The sequence below is a fragment of the Aptenodytes patagonicus genome, chromosome 5 (assembly GCF_965638725.1).
Source record: "Aptenodytes patagonicus chromosome 5, bAptPat1.pri.cur, whole genome shotgun sequence".
In the NCBI taxonomy this organism is placed as follows: domain Eukaryota; kingdom Metazoa; phylum Chordata; class Aves; order Sphenisciformes; family Spheniscidae; genus Aptenodytes; species Aptenodytes patagonicus.
The window spans coordinates 5,406,838-5,424,771 of NC_134953.1; the positions used below are offsets into that span (position 1 = coordinate 5,406,838).

The 17,934-nt window shown below is 42.7% G+C and overlaps 1 protein-coding gene across 10 annotated transcripts in view; it reads right to left on the reverse strand.

The window, feature by feature from the left end:
* The window catches only part of ZMIZ1 (zinc finger MIZ-type containing 1), a 364,718-nt gene that overhangs the window by 166,044 nt on the left and 180,740 nt on the right, over positions 1 to 17,934 (reverse strand). For all 10 annotated transcript variants that reach the window (XM_076338397.1, XM_076338398.1, XM_076338399.1 and 7 more), the window contains one exon: positions 833 to 943. In XM_076338397.1, the coding sequence (XP_076194512.1) occupies positions 833 to 892 (60 nt within the window). In that variant the 5' untranslated portion in view covers positions 893 to 943. The remainder of the gene's footprint in view (positions 1 to 832; positions 944 to 17,934) is intronic.

The window sequence follows — 17,934 nt, forward strand, 5'->3', positions numbered from 1 at the left end:
TGAGAAACCATTCTCTTGCTCACCTCTTCTACACAAAGGACAATTGCTATAAATTTTCTGTAAGAATTCTTGCATGCGGAGAACGTACGTGAGAGGAGGATACATGCTGCCTGCAATGCCAGAGAGCAAAGCTCACTGAGAAGGGTAAAGCAGGGAAAGATAGCATCTGCTCATTCCATCCTCGCCTTTGTAGTTTCACTTGGTTATAAAAGCATTTGCAAGCACAGTTACACTGGGGAAATCTGTAAATGATACTTAGATCCCACTGCCTTTCAGTGAATTATATGGGCCCTTCATCTTCACAAATAGGTGCTTCTGAAAATTTTACCTTGCAAATGGAAGTTTTCACATCTCTGCACAAACCGATTAACCCGAGCACTTGGGGGTATGCCAACCGTCCAAGTTCGAGTCTCCAAGGTAGTGCAGGTCTCAGGTCAGATACTGGATTAGAATCAAAACTGGCCCGTCAAAATTTCGAATTACTGTGCTCAGAGCACAAGTACGATGGCTGCCCGCTGTGACACCTTCAGGGCAGAGCTGGCAGGACTAGCACCGCTCTGCTTTCAGCTGAGACAGGTTTGGTGAGTCTACAGGCTGAAGATTTCTCAGAATGGTGAAAGGGAAAGTTTGGCTTTTGAGGTTTATACACCACCAGCTCCTGCAGCAGTTGTTCTTCTCTTCAATGAGGTTACAATGTCTCATTCCTACCACTTTCCTCCCCTCTAAAAGGCAAGGATATTCATTAACCAACAGGTAACCATACTGCACAACGCACCCTGCCACACAATACACAATGCTTGTCTAGCAGCAATGGTCTCCACCTTCAGCTTACCTGTTTTATGCACTGCAGCCGGTCATTGGTCTGCTGTATGTGCCTGTCCATAGAATTCATTTTGATTGTCTCCACTTGGCTTCTACCTGAAAGCCATTAAAATCCCTCGATCTGCAAGACAAAAAGGACAGTAAAGATCACTGAGCACAGTCCATGCACTTCTACCACCTAAACAATCAGGCAGAGCCGCCTGCAAGAAACCCCTGAGCATACTGCAAGAAAAAATAATAATAATCCCAGTAACAATGACGGTCTGGCTTTTGCAAGGACAAGGGCATGGGCATTCTTCCTAATCTTCCTCTAAGAGAAAATATCTCCCATAAGTATTAAATGAATCAGATATGGCAGAGTATTATATGGCCAAAAATAACACAAAATGTGTGTTATGAAGATTCTGGATTTCTATATTGAAAATAAAAGCAATAGGTATACTTTGGACTCTCCTCCAATCTTAAAACTAGCAGACCTATTTAATGAGCCCTTGAAACAGCCGAGATGACAGCGAGTGAAGGACTGGGATTCACAACTCAACCAAGACTTTCAGAATGACTAACGATTCCAGATGCATAACCCAGTGTATATGGAAGAGGCCTGATGTTCAGACCAAAGGGCTGAGCAGTTCCTGCCTTCTAGAAAAATAGGGCTTTTTAAGGTAGCCATAGCTGAACAAACTACTTGTTACTTCTGGAAAAACATATCCTGCGTTCTTCAGGCCCATCTCTAACAAACTGTGTAACTTAAGGCAAATTAAAACTTCCCTGTGACTTAAAAAAAAAAAAATTCTAGAAAACAGAAATGAAGGCTCAGAATGGTGTTAGGAGTTTTAATTCATGTTGCTACAGCTGCATAAAATCATCACATGAAAACTGGCAACAAGTTATGATGATCTAGAGAGCAAACCCGCAGTCCCCTAAGCCCACCACCGACGCTCGTCATGCCGAGTTATGTTTGTGGATACAGGTTGGTACACACTGGTGCCGTCAAGGCGAGCCCTGCTCCATGTATTCATTAACTCTTTTTCAGAGCCATGCTTTACATCATACTCCATGATCACATGTAAGTGGCTCTTCGTCAAGGTAACGGTGTATGTCTGGAATCAAGAACAATGCCTGCAAGAGGGGGAAACAGTAGGTGCTAAATCAACACGCACACATCATGCTGAATTCGCCATTTACCTCTCCCTTATTCCTGTGTTCAGACTGGGGTAAGGGGTTAGCCACAGCACAAACAGCTCTACTGATCTGATCGGCAGGAATGGCCAAAATGCCACTAAAACTTGGACCAAGAGCAAGATACTACCAGCACAAGTAAGCCTAAGTAAGCCTCCTGGTGCGGGCACGGTTTGCATTTCACTGGGTCCCTTCCACCCATTCCCTCTCTCTGGCCTTGCCTTATAGTTTTCCTACAGTGGCAGAACAGCAGATCACGAAGACAGAAGCCAACAACTAACCAACAGTTTCAGCCCATAGTTCATATTACCAAATGGTTTGCACCGTGACGTCTACTTATTTATGTTTTAAGCAAAACTGCATGAGACTCCAGCCTTAATAAGCTGAGCAATTTTAAGTGCTTTTTTCCAGAATTCACTTCTCAGGGGCACAGAGATGTTTCACACATACATATGTATACTCTGCTGTTTCAATCACTTTCATGGCATGTAAAATGGAAATGAAACCAGAGATACTGTGTATTGGAACATGAAAACAGTCTTTGCCTACAAATTCCCATATCCTTTTACTGCGACAGAACAGTAGAGTCTAAAAAGTTGTATCCTCCCGCTCACGAACGGGGAGTAGGCACAGATTCAGAAATACATACTCAAATGCTGTATTTATATAAAACTTTATACTAGCACAAACAAGGTTCCAGACCTGCACAGAATCTCTTCAGTGGCACTGAGCAGTTTGTTATTCAGAGAGCTGTCTATGACAAATCTCTTTTCCACCCCCTACATACACGTAAGAGACAGCAAATTTTTCAGATAGTTGTTCGGTTAGAGAAGCTGGCCACTCACCACTCCTACTGCACGACTCAACACCTCTTCCGTTAAAGCACCTCTACAAGTCCAGCACTGCCAGTACGCAACCCCCAGAAGGAGAAGCGTGTTCCCCGTGGTGGGAACCCTGACTGCCTGGCTGTCACCGTGAGACAGACTCCAGACCACGGCATCCACATGTGTCCCACACACCCGAGCTGCCTGAGATTTCTGTACCTAGCTGATAATGTTCTTCCATGGCTCCTGCTGGATTAGACTCAGGGAAAGAAATCTTTTCTGCTAGACAGCTAAATGAGGTCTTGTAACAGCAGCTCAGCTTCTCATCTCCACACTATAGACACAAGAGGGTTCCATAAAGCACTCCTGTCAATAAATTATAATACTTATGAAATGGAAAAGCCAGTTTCACATACAAGTATTATCGTTTGATTATGCCACTGCCACCTTCTCAATAGCAAATGCCATCCAAAGGTCCTTTAGCAAATGTAAATTGGTATCTTTTAATAAAAGCAAGTAACAGTCTTATCTGCCTGTAAGACCCCCAAACAGACCTCAGTAGTCATGAAGTTTAATCTCTCAATGGACAGCAGAAGTATTTATCAAGAGATAAGCTAGCCCAAACATGACACCACTTCAGCAGTGATCCATCTTACAAGCTGGGACACATTATCTGCATTTTAATTGAACATCAGGACAGATGGAGAAGGGCACGTTGAAAACAAATACAAAAACATACATGCACATAGATTTTTGTTGAAATATTTTAAGAAACGCAAACTGAGGCTTTTTTTTTTTTTAACAAGTCAGGACATTTTTGCTTAATGATCCAGTAAGCAAAACACCGTATTTCTGGTTGACTTTGTAACACAACTTTTGTCTATTTTGGCATTACCTATTTAACCTCCTCAGTGCCATACAGCCACATAGAGTGGAGCCAAGTTGAAAAGAGTATCTATCCCAAGCAACAGATACACAGACATACTCTATACTGCCAGAAAACACAATTCTCAAGTAAAGCCAGATACACCAGCGCTCAGACTCACGGCTAGTGGCATCAGGAGCTGCCTCTGGTGTTACTGGCAACATACTTCAGGGCTGGGAGACTCCAGAGAGATTTTAGAGAGACAATGACAGTGACTTGCATTCATGTACTGTCACTCGTGCCAACAAACTGGCCTGCATGTTGATTTATGAACATATAATACCACCCCAATTCTCTGCCTTCCAGTTAACCATAAACAAAATCAAAGGTTGCCATCAGCTACCTGAACCACAGCTTACTATTGTACTTGTCCAAATTGTCATTTCTCCCACACAGCGTAGCTTCTTCAGGCCTGTTTGGAAAAGCAGAGGGCAGAGCACACAGAACTAACTTGCATGACTGATCAGGAGACTAATGGAGCTCTTGGAGGCAGGACTGGGAGTACAGTCCCCTGCTCTCCTACACAGACATGCCATACAATTTCTGTTATAAACTCACCAAATTCAGTCTCAAAAATAGTTCTGCTTTTAACACCCAGTGGCATTGAAAAGCGCTCTCTGACTCTCACCCTTCCCCTAGTAGCTAGAATTATTTTCACTTCCATCCTCAGCGCCACTTGTTCTCCTATCACTAGTGCTCTCTGGCTAAAACAGCCTTTGCCCTGCCAGGCTCCCTCCACCTCTTCCCCCTCACTGCATGGACGGACACCCACCAGCCCTTTGTGGCTGCCGGTGTGCTACTTTCACCAGCCCAAGCTCATTTATTCTCTTCTGGCCAAGAGAAGCCCCCTCAAGTCCACTAACTCCCCTGGGCAGTAAACATTTGTTGCATGAACCAAACAGCCAAAACTGTACATATGAAGCCTCACTGCATACAATGACATTAACACTTTGTACTTGAAATATCCTGCCTCACCCCCGCAAGATTCATTTTTACCTTTCTCTCAGATACATCATAAGAGCATCAAATAGAATAATTTTTTCAGTGAGCACACTGGCTGTAACTCATTTCTGCTATAAAAAATGCGGAGCTCATTAGTGGGAAACCATTATCATCCGGAAATTATTCTTTCATAGGCCTCAGCAAGAATTAAAAGATTAAACGTGGAAAGTGAAAATCATCATATAGATCTGAAGTTTTACCAAGGCAGAATAACCATTTTGACACCAGACCGCTTCGCCTGGAAAAAACACCAGCAGAATTAGATTTCCAGTAACTATACCTACTATGGAGGTACTGCTGTACACTGGTCTGGTTCCCCATGTGCACATCCACATCATGAAATTTAAAAAACTGCCCTTCCTGTCGATCTCACGCTGTTTTAAAAGGAGCTGCAAGATCACCTTACTCGAAAATGATGGTGCTTAAGATACAAAAAGGCCGGCGGGGCCAAATAAGAGCAGACTTCTATTCGGTTAAGTGCTGAGCGCTTATCAGGTCACAAGTGAAAATGACTTTGCAGGGCCCCTCGCTAGCCTCTGGTGTACCCGCGTTAGAAACCATGCTAAGATTCAGGCACTGCGAGCAGCTCAAGAGGCAGCAGGGGATGTTGCTGATCGGGATTAAGGGTACTGGCAGAGTGGGAGAGAGAAGGGAATTTTACCCGGTGCTTCGTAACAAATCCCCTGTTTGGTGCACACATTAGCCAGAAAGGTCGTACGCTACTGCTTTATATGCTAACTCCATCCAAAAGGATAAACAAAAAAAGAAGTGTTGGCAGCACTTTCTCGTAATTCAGCAATAAAAAGCCCCATTCTTCTGCTAGCTTTTCTAAGGTAAAGACCCAACCTCTCTCTCTTAAAAAGAAAAAAAAAAAAAAATTACGTGAATTATTCTTTGCCTTCCTCCTTCCCTCCCCTCTAGCATGCGAGTTTATAGCCCTAGGCAGTAATTAAAGAGCCCTCATTTACATATTTATGATGTCTCAAAAATGGAGAACGTGTTTTTTTTAAAGGAACAGATGTATCTACCTGTTAGACTTTTTTTTAACTCTAAACGTACTGAATCTTTTTTCTTAAACAATTACTACAAAACCCTCTTCAATATTGAAAAAAGAAAGAAATTACGTAGTGGCTATAAGAAAGAGGATTTCACAAGCTTCTGCTATGCTCTGTGTTGGTTGAAAGTTCAAGTTAGGAGTTTGCAATTACTATATCAGAAATTGGACTTCCAGTAACGCATTTAAGAAGAGCAATTTAGCAAAACATGGTCCCTACCAGTTCCTAAGGCAGCCTAATCAGCAAAAACCCAAACATTTCAGCACTGCTTCAAAACATTGGCATATCTAAAAACATACTGCAGTTTGAAACTAAGTGTGGTTTCGGTTCTGCTCTGGGATGAGTTCTCCTCATGGCCAGGGCTGCCGTCCACAGCAAGAGCTCTGCCACCCCGGGACCAATGGACCGTGGAAACCTGCTCGCCTGCGGCCAAGGGAGACCTGAATCAGCAACTGAAACAGACCTGACCTTCTCCCCGAGTTTAGAGAGACTCCTCACGTGGTGCTTCTTGCTCGTCCCCCCCTCTCGCACGCCTTCTTCCCTCACTGACGGGCAGAAACAGAAGTAGAGCAGAGTTCGCTGCAAACATGTCACCTGCCACGCAGCCGGGGGCGGCGCAGGCCCCACAGCCCGACCAAGCTGAAGCACCGCCACCCACCCCTCACCTGAGCAAGAGAGTGCCATTTCTTGAGAAATCAAGTTTTTAGTGAATAATCTTTCCACCAGCCGTTTTGAGAGCAGAGAAGGAAAGGCAGACCTTCCAAGGAGACAGGCGAGGCAGGAAAACGGCTGCTGTGAGGTGTTTGAGGGCCCACAGCGCAGAGTTACACTGGGTTTCCATTTCCACAGGGGACAAGCACACTGCCAGCCACCCTTCGGGGAACTGTGGCTGCTATAATTAACAAGATCTGATTTGGAGCCACTTCGAACCACTGAGTGGAAGAAGGATGTGAAAAAAAGACACACAAAAAACCCTTACCAGTCAAGAAATTCCTTTTTTAACATTACTGAGTAGGTGAGAGGAAGAAGAGAAGAAAACTGTTCCCTAAGCATGAATTCAACATAGCAGTTTTCAAACGTCCCTCTTCCCCGCCCAGGCCCATCCCACCATAGAACCGAAGTTGGTTAATACTGTTTATTCAATCAGCTAAAACTAATAATTTCCTGCATGTCTCCAGCGTGCTGAGGGCCGCACGAGAGGGCAGACTATTTTTATCTAATAAGTGACTTTGATCAAGCAACAAGCCAAGCTAGAGCGAGGGCAGGAGAGGACTGCCCTGGCTAACGACTCCAGGAGAGTGCGAGGCAGGGAGGGCCGGGCCGCAGGCCCGCGGCGCCGAGGCGGCGGGGACCGCGGCAGAGCTGCCGCCAGCTGGGCGGGAAGCGCCAAGCGAGGGCGCAGGCAGGTGGCGGCCGCTGCGGGCTCTCTGAGGGAGCCGAGGGAGCGCGGGGCCCGCCGTGCCCGGGGCGGAGGCCGCCGCCGGCGCCTCGTCTGCGGCGGGCGCGGGGCGGTGCGGAGGCCGCGAGGCAGAAAAGCCGCGCTCCGTCGCCTGAAAGCAGGGATCCCCGAGGCGGCGGGTCAGAAACAGCCCGGCAGCTCTCGGGAGCCCGTCGCCTCCAACGATAGGTTTAAGAAACATCACTGCCCTCAGCGCCCGGTCCTGGCGGCAAAACGTGGCAGTCGGGAGACAAAAAAACATCTAATTCCACTTGACGTTTTCCTTCACATTAAACATCTCTTAAAAAGTTGTTTCTTGAACTATCAGAACATACCTCTGTGTGTACACACAGATAAATACTATTAATTGCGTATAATTGCATTAATTCTCCTTTTCAGTGTTAGGCTAGTGCCCTCCTGCAGCACAGCAAAAAAACCCCGCTCGGCCCTGTACTCGGCCCTCAAAACGCAAAGGTACGATGCCGTTCAGCATGTATGCATTCACACAGGCACAGATGCACAGGCGTATGTCCTCGCACCGTAGTAAAAGGTCCTTAAGTGTGCTTTTCAGCAAGAGAATTTTCAAAGATGCTCTTAAAGATTATTTTCCTTTCAAGAATAAAGCTGGAAAAAGTTTAATATCTATCCATAACAACTATTTTATTTCCCCTGCTATAGTACTTGGAAAAAAAAAAAGAGTATAAAATGTCAGGTGAAAGGCCATTTTAATCATTAAACACTCGAAAAAGGAAGTTGTTTTAATAAAGATTTGTTTACCATAAGCTGCTAAATAGCTACTGCTGTTGGCTTTGAGCTATTAAAAAGGGCCAGATGTGAGACAAAGCAGCGTTTGTTATGCTGGGTGAGGAAGAATAGATATTTGTGCTGTGCTGCTTTCCATTGTTGCTCTACAAATGTGCAGTAATCCCCAGAAGACTTTCTATCATCTTTGACTGCGAGAGGGGGAAAGCGAGCGTGCGTGTGCGCGCTGCCAACAGGCACAGCTTCAGCGAGGTGGGAGCAGGTTCTTGTAATTTATGGTGGCTTGAGCTGCAAGGGCTGGCAGTTTTGTTGGGTTTAAGGAAGCTGTTTCTGCAGCCATGTGCCTGGGAACATTTTTATATACCGAGCCTATTATATGCAGGCATGAACAGCCAGCCGGATACACACAAAAGCAAACCCACACATGCTTTTGAAAAAAAGACAGCATGACAGCTTGCATAAGCAAGCCTGCTGGACTCCTCTGGGAGGAGGAGCGGCAGTGCGCAGAAGTTGTTCAATCATGAAGCACATCTGCAGCCTGATTACAAAAGCAAAGGTGGTAGGGCTAGCTGGTAGCACACACACAGCACTGGGATATGACCTATGCTTAAAGTATAGACATAAAAAACCCCAACAACAAAAAAACCCACTAAGAGTGGGATCGCAGGGACGTAAAAATACCACATCTCTAGCTAAGGAGAGTGCTCCTTCGAGCCTGGACAAGGTGGTCACCAGCCAGCACTAACCATAAAGCACACGAACTGCCTCCTGCACTGGCAGCCCTCACCTCCAGCCCGCTGGCTGAAATGACTGGTTTTCTCAGACAGAGAGCAGCATCTGCAGATCCCAGTTTCGAGTAATTGCCCTGCTGCATGCTTATATTACAAGGTTGGTTTCCCTGCATTCCACCCAGCTCCTAGTGTCATCAGCTCTGTCAGCGTGTTCTGTTTAGGGAGAGCAAGGAGGGAAAAGGACACTGCAGTTTAAAACAGCAAGAGGTAATAACACAAAATTAAAGGCAAAAGCGCGTAGAAGCGTGCTCCTGGGGAGCCAAGGGCTGACAGACCTGCTGTAGTGCTCTCAGAGGCTTTGCACACTCCAATATAGACAGATCTGCTAGAACAAACATTGACAGTTCCACAGCAGAATCCACTGATCCAGTGGTTTATTAAATGTACTGTAGCTTGCAGGTAAGAAATGCTAATCCTCATCGGGACAGCTACAAGCAAATGAGCCATCCCTAAAAGCTTGCAGTGTTGCACTCAAATCATTTCATAACCAGTGTCCCGGATCACTCATACAACAATGCTGTAAAAAAACCCTCCCTGATAAACTGCAAATTCCTAAACCAAGACAGAATCTAGCATCCCTTCCCACCTTTTGGGCTCAGTGGGAGGGTTGCAGAGGAAATCAGGTGAGCATAAGAACTGAAAAAGATTTGCATTCTGGCATGCGATGCTCGCTTTTTTACCTAATGAAAGCTCGTTCCTTTCAGAGGTTCTGTGGTAAATATGTAAAGTATGTAAAATGTAAAGTATTTGTTGAAAATTCTTTGCGTTTGCCTACTGAATACTGCGATACGCATGAAGTGTTGCTAATATCGCCTGGCTTACATGCGTTCTGGGGGCTGAGCCTGTAGAGTTGCTACAAAGAATGCGTATGAACTGTGAACTTTTTCCTGCTCTTGCTAGACATTTATCAGGTACTAAAGAAAGCCGACTGGTTTGGACATATTCGGCCAAGTTATTTGCTTAAAACCTGAAAGATGAGCTACAGAAGACAACCTAATATAAGCATTTTCTAAAGGTCCAGAGGAAACGGTAACAACGCAATCAAAGTGTACAAAGATGGTCTCAGAAGCAGGAGAAAAGAAAGACAGAGGAGAGATGGCACTAGCAGCAAATGTTTTTAACAATTTAACAATAACCTATCAAAAAGTGAAGATGCTATTTTGTATTTGCTATGCTCCGATAACATCTCTCTTGAACCAGACAGCCTGCTATATAACAAACAGAGGTCAAAACCTCTTGGGCCAGCCCAAAGAAACACTCCTAGCAAGAAACATCTCAAGCCCACTGTGAATCAGGAATGAGAAGGATTTGCATTCTGACACTGAATGCCCTCTTACTTATCTGATGAAACGAGGCATATTTTGGAAGTTGAACTATAGCATTTGAAGGAAATTGCTGGTTTCTTCTTGTGATACTGTATCATCACAACTTACACTCCTCATTACTGGGTGGCAACAGAGAGAACATAACAATCCCCCGTCCCCAAACTATGTTGCACCCAACAAAGGAATGAGGATAGATTTGGACTCCTTTTTTTCCAGTAAGTTTAGCACAGTGAAGAAGGCATATAGTCAAAATAGACGGTAATTTCTCTTTATGGTGTATAAACATAAGATTTATTCACCTTTTCTTCCATCCTATGAGAACCAAGAAACTGCTCCCAAGATTTCTGGTAAGCCACCAGGGAATGCATCACTCCTTTGGAGAAAATCACTCAGGGAGAAGGAAGGAGAGGAGGAAGAAAAACAGTATTGCCTCAATTAACAAAGTCTCTAGAGAACAGAGCAACTGAATAGCTGCTTTGGGACGCAGGCTCTAATAACTTTGATATCTGCCATTATCCTGGTCTGTTCTGATGAAATTTAAGTAAAGATTTACCCAACTTCCCATAACGGAAGCAAGATAAATTCCAGGAGGACCAGCAAAACCTGTAAAGGCTAAATATAGCTGAAGAAAGAAGGTAGAAATTGGATGGCTGTGAATTTTTGTAGCCAGAGAAACAGAGTAGTAGCTGGCAGCCAAATTATATTTTCTGCACTGCTTTCAGCGGCTACCCAAACGTGGCTTCTCTCAAACTCTCCACTTATTTTGAATTATGACAATTTAGTGCTGGGGGGTGCCATTTCTTTAAAGTAATTTAAACTAAAGATATTGGACATCTAGACACAACAAAACTACAGTTTTGGTAAGCTCTATAGTCTATTTTATCATCCTCATTTTAAGACAGCTGATTGGAGACCCATCCGTATTAATCCCTCTGGACCTTTAGAATACACATCAAAACCCAAGGTATTTGGTTTTACTGAATCGTCCTGCAGACAAATGTCCAATATTTCAAGTCACTACCAAATCCTAAATGGTAAGAAACCTTGCTGACAGCCTGGGTAAAACGATCCAGGATTGGACAAGCAAAACAAATGACTGTGTATCCCTCAAGGAAAACTTTTTTGTACATATGCAGTAAAGCATTGTGTGAACACAATATATTGGGAGGCTTGAAATGTGACTGTTATTTACGTTAGTCTCAACAGCTAATATTCAAGCACCTGAAACACAACCAAAATGACAGATCTGTTGCTACTGAAACTTTATGAAGAAGCCCAGAAATATTTTTGACATCCTAGAGTTGATTTTGAAAACAATGTAATTTAAAAACTAGTTCCAACTGCAGCGCCTTCATTTCAAGAAAGTCAAAGCTGCACACATCCCTACTATTTGACTATCTATAATGTAGTCGTTGCTTTTCCTGTTTTCTAAGTGCCCATAATTCTAGTAAGGTGGAAATTCTTCTAGACACCTAGATCACAAAACACTGCAGGAGCTTTACACAGCAAAGTCTGCTGCCTTCAAGAAAGATTTTAACTGAAACACCCGCGATCATCTGCACTGCCCCATTCTGTTTTCTCACTATCTTGTCACTTGAGATGACCTTTATATCCTACAAACTGGTCTTTGAGAATTGCCAGTGTCCCAGATCTACTTAACAGGTAAATAAAGAGAATTTTACACTTACCAAGAAATTTCTCATTTTACCGAGAATCTTAACAGACAATTCAGTTTTCAAAGGTTCAATGAATTCCGTGGTTAAAGATCTGTCACCTGCACAGTTCACAAACCTCTTGGGATAATCAGGAACAGATTTCAGTAGCATTTCTTCTGAGAGCGCAGATCTCTCTTAGCTGTACCTCCACTAGGTCTCTCACCCTCAGGTGACAGCACCAGCAAAGCTGAAATGGCATTTGGCACAATACAACACAGATACAGAGCAGGTGTTTCAAAATCCTCTCAAGTAGAGCAACTATACAAATGCTAAATTGGGCCTGAACAAAAGCTACCGCGATGGACAAGACTAAGAATCAATGTTGTATCCCCCTGTTAAGAAGGGAAGGGCACAGTTCCCATCATCACCACTGCTGTTTCGACTGGAACAGGCCAGAATCGAGCCTGACAACTTATGAGTGACAACTGTCTTACAAACTGAAGCAGGCAGACTTCCCGATTTTATTACAGACAATGCAAATGGAAACACTATTGCTAATGAATTATTTACAGCGCAGGCCATAAATTAAGACACCTTGACTTTCTTGGGTTTTTTATACCACTGTCATTATTACAAAGTATCTGCCCAGAAGCTTTTTCCCATAACCGCAGGGCAAAGTCAGTCCTGTGAACAGAGACCTGAGCTCTTCTGACTAACCACCACCAAACACTTCACTTCTTCAGCTCCTTTGGCTTTCCAATTACATCGAGAGCTCCTCAGGGTAGATGCTATCTCTGCCAAATACACATAAAGTGCCTAACACAAATCACAATTCAGACTGGGTTTACCACATGCTAGTTTAATATAAACAATGAAAAGTGATATAATAAAATCTTTAATGTATGTACTACTGTAAGTTAAGGATAAAACATCTAATATTACCCTTCCTGCAATTTCAAGGCAAAACTTCCAACATTCAGCCAGACTTCCAAATATAGAATTAACGTGATAAACTTACACTGCGCATCCAGATGACATCTGGATAAAAGCAGTTTAAGCCCAGATGGCATTTTCTATTCTTCTACTCATATCCCCTTTCTTCTTTTTTGTTTAAATGGTTATTACGACACAGTGTAACAGACCTCAAAAAGCTACCCACTTTTCTTCTTTGTTCCCAACAGCAACACTACAGACTCCGGAGGTCAGTTTTATCGCCTTCAAGTTTTTCTGAAGCCCTGCCTGATTAGAGGTACTCTGCTCTGGAGTGACTTTCATTCTGATCAGACATGACGTGCTGGCGACACGCATACAAAGCTGGCAGAGCAGCCATGCAGCAAAGCCTTCAGCAGGCAGGAGTAGGTGTAACGTCTTATTTGAAACAATGCACGGCTCCCCCGAAAAGGAAACAACATCCCCTTTGAAAAGGTACGTATATAAAAGTGGCTGCACTTCGAACACAGACCGATACGCCATGTTTTCCATTCTGACCAACTCAAGAAGAGACATGTTGTTGTGACAATTTCAAACCTTGCAGAAAATAAAACTGCTCGTATCCAACTTCTCCTCGTCCTTTGCTCTTGTTTTTTGTCATCCTTGAGTGGCTGCATTTTGGCACCTTTTTTCCCCCTGAGTAACCGGGGTTCATTAAATCTGAAATTTGGAGGGATATCTTTTGAAAGAGGGTTCCTTTTTTAAAAAGCCTAGCTGCCCACTATACCACGTTACAGGATTAAAAAGGTTGCTGCCTATTGCATGGCTGATCCATGCAGGGATATAAAAGGAAAGGGCAGGCTGGCACAAAACAGGCTGTGCTGCGGGCGCAGCCCGTTCACTCCTGTCCCATCTGGAACAAGGGAACCAATTCAGACAGTTAGTGCCAGATGTGAGAGTTTTTATTTTTTCTGATTTTGCTTCTCTTGACATAAATCAAGCCATGAAGAAGGAGTTACGTAGTGAACAGCAGCTCCTCCTTCCCAACAAAATACCATCTCACTAACTTGCACTGCTTTGAATTAAGGACTTCTTCAAGCGCCATCCTTTCCTACCTTTTCCATAGGCCAAAAATTGAAGCTGGCTCCACTGTCTTTTATAATACATTCAGACACTCACCAGTCCTGGATAAGGAAATTTCTACTCTCTTACCTTTCTATGCTGTCTATCAGCTGGTTAAGAGTTAGGCAGTTGCAGTTCTTCCTCCTAAGGTAATGGTGGTATTCAAAAAGGCAGACAGTAAACTACTAAATAATGCAGTGCTCTGTCTTCTATCTCTACACTTCTCAGCTTATAATTTCACCTTTCTGACTGTACAAAGCGTAAGAACTAGGCAAACACCTACGTAAATGTCTTCTACCAACAGCTGACTTCTTGGCTACTAGCAAGCAGCAACAATTAAACAAGCCCTTAAGTTAGCTGCAGGCAAAAAAGAATAATTTTAAAAGAAAAGCCTAAAAGAACAAAACTCACCAACCTTTTTATAGGTTGGCACAAACACTGGAGATGTACAGGCAAACGGGATATCTATAATACAAGACATGACAAAATACAATCTCCTCCTACTTCTATGAAATACCATGGGAGAAAGCATGACTTTTCAGTTCTTTTCAACTACTACTTCTCTTCTTTAGAAGAATGAGAATTATTTGGCAACCTTCTCTTTTTCTTACCAGCTCAAATACAGAGGTATTACTGTAATACTAGGTGCTATGACCATCTGTATGGCAGGACAAAATCAGGGCACGAACCCCTTCTTGACTCCAGAAGGTTTTGTTCAGAAAGGAACCTGTATGCACAAGCAAAAAGTAAGCCACATTATGCGCAGACGGAACCCTAACCTGAAGAACTGGGGACCTGGGCCTGCCCAGAAAAACACAGAAAGATGTGGATTGGAAGTAATATCTATCAGCAAGCAAGGGAAAAAAGAATATATTAAAAAAAACCCCAAACAACCCTGCCACAAAGTTTGTAGAGTATAAGTTAAGCAAAATTAATCACTTTCCTTTGCAATCATTAAAGCATTATGAAGATCTTTGTAAGATTTTTTTTTTTAGTAAAAAGATCAGTGTTTATTAATCACCTACCCTAATTCAATCTTAAGCTTGTTAACAATAAACAAACAAACAAACGGAAACCCTAAAATGCCAATTCTGTAATTGTAAAAATACTATGCATTAGTTCCTCGTAAGATTGATTCAGTCCCTGAAAATATCCCATGATGCTATAGATAAGAGTCAAAAGTCTGTGGATCCTGGCTCCACAGAATGATGACCTGCTACCACCTGCAAGTGTCGTAAATCCATTGAACAAGCTGACTATTTTCAAGCTTCTTCCCATTTTGCTTTCCATGAGAAGGGACCTAGTTTGCACATAAATTTCTTTTTTACTGCCTTCAATAGGCCTGAAAAAATTTAGGGGGATGCGTATGACATCATATAGCAATGTTGTGACTTATTTCCACTGCTGAGCAACAAAATTATATACTTCTCAAAAATGGCAAGTGGGAAGGAATTTCACTCAAAGGTTGACTTCAGTCTAGGGAGCCAAACTTGCTCTTTACTATGGTTTTGATAGTCCGGTCTCTTCTCCAGCGGAGATGCATTGCAGGACCCCAGTTGCATGTTCTCTAGTGACTTGCCCAAGGTGACAACACAGGCAATTTTGAACCTTTCACGGAAGAACCAGTGTCCTAATACCCAAGTCTCTCCTTCCTCATCTATCATAGGAAGAAGAACATGTTAAAAAAAAATCCGTAGGTTGTCCTATTCTATTTCTAGCTGATGTTAGGAATAGAGATTCATTCTCTAAAATGGTTTAAAGCCAACTTAGATACCCGTTTCCTGGGATAACTCTCATTTATTTTCAAGTCTCTCAGGTACCACTAAGGCCGTAAGTTAGTTTATTGCTGCCACCCATTCAGACTCAGTATATCAGGGTTGCCATCTTCGCCCTCTCCCTTGTTTTAGATTCTGTTTAGAGACTTGTTCAAACCTCTAGAAAGGATTGGTTTATATTACCTGCAACTCAAGTTTCTTTAAAGCTCAGTATCATCATGTAAGTGCTTTTAATATATCACATCTGTTCTAGAGTCAAGAATTACTAATGGACTGCATAGCAACTGCAACGCTCTTATACAGCTATAGGAAGAAAAAACTCTGATGGGTCTAAGAAGCAAAGCTCCCGAGAGCTTTGACTGGCCTGTGAAAAATAATTCACCAGCATAGAATTTTTTTGAGTAAGCCTCTTTCCTTGTGAAAACCAACTGAGCTGCTGTTTATAAGGCTTTGATTAAATTAACACACACAGACACTTACGTAAGCACACACGCACAGATACAACAGGATGAGATGCTAGGGAAGAAACAATTTATATATACAAACGCATGCAAACACTTTCTTGCAAGACTGAACAACAAATCATAAGTGTTACGGAACACGCGAAAAAAGTTCGCACAAGTGATATTTAGCAGATTTGTTCCAGAAACAGGGATTTTATTCTGCGGTTTAATTCACCTATCATGCAGAACGTGCCTAGCTTTGGCCTAGGTTTTTATGAATCATCCCATGTACTAAACTGTAAAGGGAAAATAATGAGAAATATGATACGTTTCGTATCATACTGCCATGTCCCTACCTGCAAGAAACTGAATTTTTAAATTAGCTTAAAACATTCATTTAACAAAACATGTTCAAGAATTGAACAAGCAATTTAACGCTCAACAGAATAAAGCAGCCTTTAACACCGATGATGACCCAGTGGGCCTCCTCCCAGGTTCAGCGAAGCACAGGCTGCCTTGTCAGTCTCTAAGAACAAAGTGGGGCCGGTACGCAGAAGGGAGCCATTTAGGACCTGCACTGGCAAGGAAAATACCAGAGTTGGAAGGTCATATAAATTGCTAGACATGGAGACAAGATCTGTCAAAAAGACAAACTACCTAACAATTTTAACCTATTGGCTAGAGCTGTCCATGTCAGCATAACGTTAACATATATTATAATCTCATCGCAAAAAAAAATCCGTGTAGATGGAAGATAACTGCAGCAAAACTCCCTCCCTTATCTTCTGTTTTGACAGGAACTCATTCTAACAGAGGCTTCAGGAAATATTTTCTCCGATTTTTTTCATCTGACCCCAACATATTATTTGTGAGAGAAAAATTGTTAATCTGTTAAAAACATAGCCGTTGATTCCTCTAGTGTTACAGTTTATCAAAGCATCCGTCACAAGCACCTCTATTTTTGGACAACGGTGAATTTTTTAATTATTACTATTTTTATTTATTTTTAAATAAAAGCTTTTCTGAATAGTCACTGAAATGTTTAAAATAGAAAGGTGGGCATTTGCTAGACAGGAAATTAACTTTTTTATATTTTAAATCATCTGCTTTTTCCTAACTATTACAACTCAATCGTAATTATGGAGCTCTGATTGTTCCTCTACCAGATGTTGACGTCTCTCCATTTTTAATATAAAACGCATCTCATGATTTCACTTCTGTTGAGACCACTGCAACTTTTGGAGGCCACATGATTTCTACTTGCCATCTCAAAGCTCCGCTGCTTTGCAATTTATTGCTTTTGACATCTCTCCCCTGGCCTTATTTGGATCAGCATTAGAGAGAAGGCCGCTGGGAAGGCCTGGAAGTATTCGTCAAGTTAGTAGGTGGGACGCTTCCCTGGGAGAGAGTATTAAGCTAAACCTCCAGGAATACTTTCAGGGAGTCCTGATATTGTTAATCCCCCAGGGTTTATGCATGAAATGTGACATTCGAGATTAGTTCAGAAGCGTCTGTTCATAATGCTTAGAACCAAACCTCCAAGAATGTACCGCACATCATTTTCAGAAAAAGACACCTCCCATAAAGCTTCATTTCCCTATTGAGCCACTAAAGCAAAAATCCCATGATTATAAAACTGACTTGTTTCTCATATTATGACCCTCTAAGTGACACGTGAAACTCAACGGAACTTGCAGGGAGTTTTGTCATTTAGGTTAGACTCCACTTACGGTGCATACCCTACTTCCAGTGTTTTTTTTATTCTTGGAGAGTAACTCAGGTTACTTATTCTTACATGTCAATTTTCATAGTAATTACCCTGTTGAGCAGCTGACCAACGAAGAAAAACCAAGTCAGCAAACAGAAAGCAAAATTTTCTGGATTTC